We start from the raw sequence: 2,622 nt of genomic DNA, 5'->3' as shown, positions 1-2,622 counted from the left end.
CTGATAAGAAGAAATTGTAGAAGCCAGTTTTTTTTTTTTTTTTTTTACACCACCTCCCCCCACCAAAAAAAAAACTGTAAAGATGCAAAAACGTAATATCCATGAAGATCCTATTACCTAGGAAGATTTTGATGTTTTGCTGCGAATGCGGTGTTGGGATTTATTTGTTCTTGGAGTGTTCTGCGTGGCTGGCAAAGAATAATGTTCCAAAATCGGTCCATCTCCCAAGGGGTCCAATTTTTCTTCCTGGGTGTCAGCGAGCCCTGACTCACTACAGTGCAGCTGACAGGGGCTGTCATGCAAGTGGCCCCCTAAGCCAAAGCAAAAGACCTAAGGACGACCTTTGAACAATACAAAGGATGGGTATGTTTTGTCATTTTTCTTCTTTTCTTCTTAAAAAAACAAAAACAAAAAAAATCCACTAGTCTGTGTATTAATTCTGCCTTAATTATTGTAGAGATTACCTTGCTCTGCTCTAAGACTATAAATTCAACTGCTTAGTGAACATGTTTCCTTGCTTAACTATTAAAAAAAAAAAGCCTAAAGACAATTCTCTTTAAATTATAAGGAGATGATATTTGCTGTTAAATATTGCTCTGTACATTTAAATTTCTAAAAAAGAAAATATATGCTTATTTTTGCTTGATTAAAAAATAAATTAATTCTTTTTTTGGGGGGATAACTTTTCTAAGTTGTTTTTATTTCCAGGTTTCAATGTAATTAGGCTACTGAGCGGATCAGCTGTAGCACTGGTTATAGCCCCCACTGTCTTACTGACAATGCTTTCTTCTGCTGAACGAGGATGCCCTAAGGGCTGTAGGTGTGAAGGCAAAATGGTATATTGTGAATCTCAGAAATTACAGGAGATACCCTCAAGTATATCTGCTGGTTGCTTAGGTTTGTCCCTTCGCTATAACAGCCTTCAAAAACTTAAGTATAATCAATTCAAAGGGCTCAACCAGCTCACCTGGCTATACCTTGACCATAACCATATCAGCAATATTGATGAGAATGCTTTTAATGGAATACGCAGACTCAAAGAGTTGATTCTGAGTTCCAACAGAATCTCCTATTTTCTCAACAATACCTTCAGACCTGTGACAAATTTACGGAACTTGGATCTGTCCTACAATCAGCTGCATTCTCTGGGATCTGAACAGTTTCGGGGTTTGCGAAAGCTGCTGAGTTTACACTTACGGTCTAACTCCCTGAGAACCATCCCAGTGCGAATATTCCAAGACTGCCGCAACCTGGAACTTTTGGACCTGGGGTACAACCGAATCCGAAGTTTAGCCAGGAATGTCTTTGCTGGTATGATCAGACTCAAAGAACTTCACCTGGAGCACAATCAATTTTCAAAGCTCAATCTGGCCCTTTTTCCAAGGTTGGTGAGCCTTCAGAACCTTTACTTGCAGTGGAATAAAATCAGTGTCATAGGACAGACCATGTCCTGGACCTGGAGCTCATTACAAAGGCTTGATTTATCAGGCAATGAGATCGAAGCTTTTAGTGGACCTAGCGTTTTCCAGTGTGTCCCAAATCTGCAGCGCCTCAACCTGGATTCCAACAAGCTCACATTTATTGGTCAAGAGATTTTGGATTCTTGGATATCCCTCAATGACATCAGTCTTGCCGGGAATATATGGGAATGCAGCAGAAATATTTGTTCCCTGGTAAACTGGCTGAAAAGTTTTAAAGGACTGAGGGAGAATACAATTATCTGTGCCAGTCCCAAAGAGCTGCAAGGAGTAAATGTGATTGATGCAGTGAAGAACTACAGCATCTGTGGCAAAAGTACCACAGAGAGGTTTGATCTGGCCAGGGCACTCCCAAAGCCAACGTTTAAGCCCAAGCTCCCCAGGCCGAAGCATGAAAGCAAACCCCCTCTGCCCGCCACGGTGGGAGCCACGGAGCCTGGCCCAGAGACTGATGCTGACACTGAGCACATCTCTTTTCATAAAATCATCGCAGGGAGCGTGGCCCTTTTCCTGTCTGTGCTTGTCATCCTGCTTGTTATCTACGTGTCGTGGAAGCGGTATCCTGCCAGCATGAAGCAGCTGCAGCAGCGCTCCCTCATGAGAAGGCACAGGAAAAAGAAAAGACAGTCCCTAAAGCAAATGACTCCCAGCACCCAGGAATTTTACGTAGATTATAAACCCACCAACACGGAGACCAGCGAGATGCTGCTGAATGGGACGGGACCCTGCACCTATAACAAATCAGGCTCCAGGGAGTGTGAGGTATGAACCATTGTGATAAAAGCGCTCTTAAAAGCTGGGAAATAAGTGGTGCTTTATTGAACTCTGGTGACTATAAAGGGAACGTGGTGCCCCTCTCCCCATCCCTCTCCCTCTCCCTCTGCTGGCAAAGTCCTTCCTCCTCCGTCTGTTTTAGTACATTCATAATACGGGTCATTTTCCTTTCATACAGAGTTAACCCATTGAAATTTAAATACTACAATCAATGTGAAGCTTGAATTCTGGTTTAATATAATGCCTATTGTATACAACCTTTTATTGATTCCATTAACGTCACACTTGTTTTAAGATAAAACTTCTTTCATAAGTGATCCCTCACATCTGCTGTTATTCTCCTAGTAGGACCAAATTTACAGTTTTAGAA

At 42.0% G+C, this 2,622-nt stretch overlaps 2 protein-coding genes and 1 long non-coding RNA gene across 7 annotated transcripts in view; 1 reads left to right on the top strand and 2 right to left on the bottom strand.

Annotated features, from left to right (window-relative positions):
- LOC147343034 (uncharacterized) overlaps positions 1 to 2,176 on the bottom strand; it is a 67,946-nt gene extending 65,770 nt beyond the window's left edge. Inside the window, exons 1-3 of one of the 3 annotated variants that reach the window (XR_015156691.1) lie at positions 2,162 to 2,176; positions 1,198 to 1,265; positions 118 to 341 (exon numbers count right to left, since the gene is read on the bottom strand). This is a non-coding gene — a long non-coding RNA (uncharacterized LOC147343034). Of the gene's footprint in view, positions 1 to 117; positions 393 to 1,197; positions 1,333 to 2,161 lie in introns of those variants that run through there. The other 2 variants (XR_015156689.1, XR_015156690.1) reach the window with 2 other exon arrangements.
- CTNNA3 (catenin alpha 3) overlaps positions 1 to 2,622 on the bottom strand; it is a 1,912,303-nt gene that overhangs the window by 1,086,452 nt on the left and 823,229 nt on the right. The window lies entirely within an intron of this gene.
- Positions 226 to 2,622, top strand: part of LRRTM3 (leucine rich repeat transmembrane neuronal 3) — a 209,681-nt gene continuing 207,284 nt past the window's right edge. The window contains exons 1-2 of the mRNA XM_086381644.1: positions 226 to 363; positions 709 to 2,240. Of these exons, the coding sequence (XP_086237770.1) occupies positions 360 to 363; positions 709 to 2,240 (1,536 nt within the window). The 5' untranslated portion in view covers positions 226 to 359. The remainder of the gene's footprint in view (positions 364 to 708; positions 2,241 to 2,622) is intronic.

The sequence above is a fragment of the Bos grunniens genome, chromosome 28, assembly GCF_055505025.1.
Source record: "Bos grunniens cultivar Pamir isolate PY7600 chromosome 28, Bosgru_T2T1.0, whole genome shotgun sequence".
NCBI classification, from domain to species: domain Eukaryota; kingdom Metazoa; phylum Chordata; class Mammalia; order Artiodactyla; family Bovidae; genus Bos; species Bos grunniens.
Note: the sequence above shows the minus strand (reverse complement) of the source record. Positions and strands in the feature narration are given on the sequence as shown.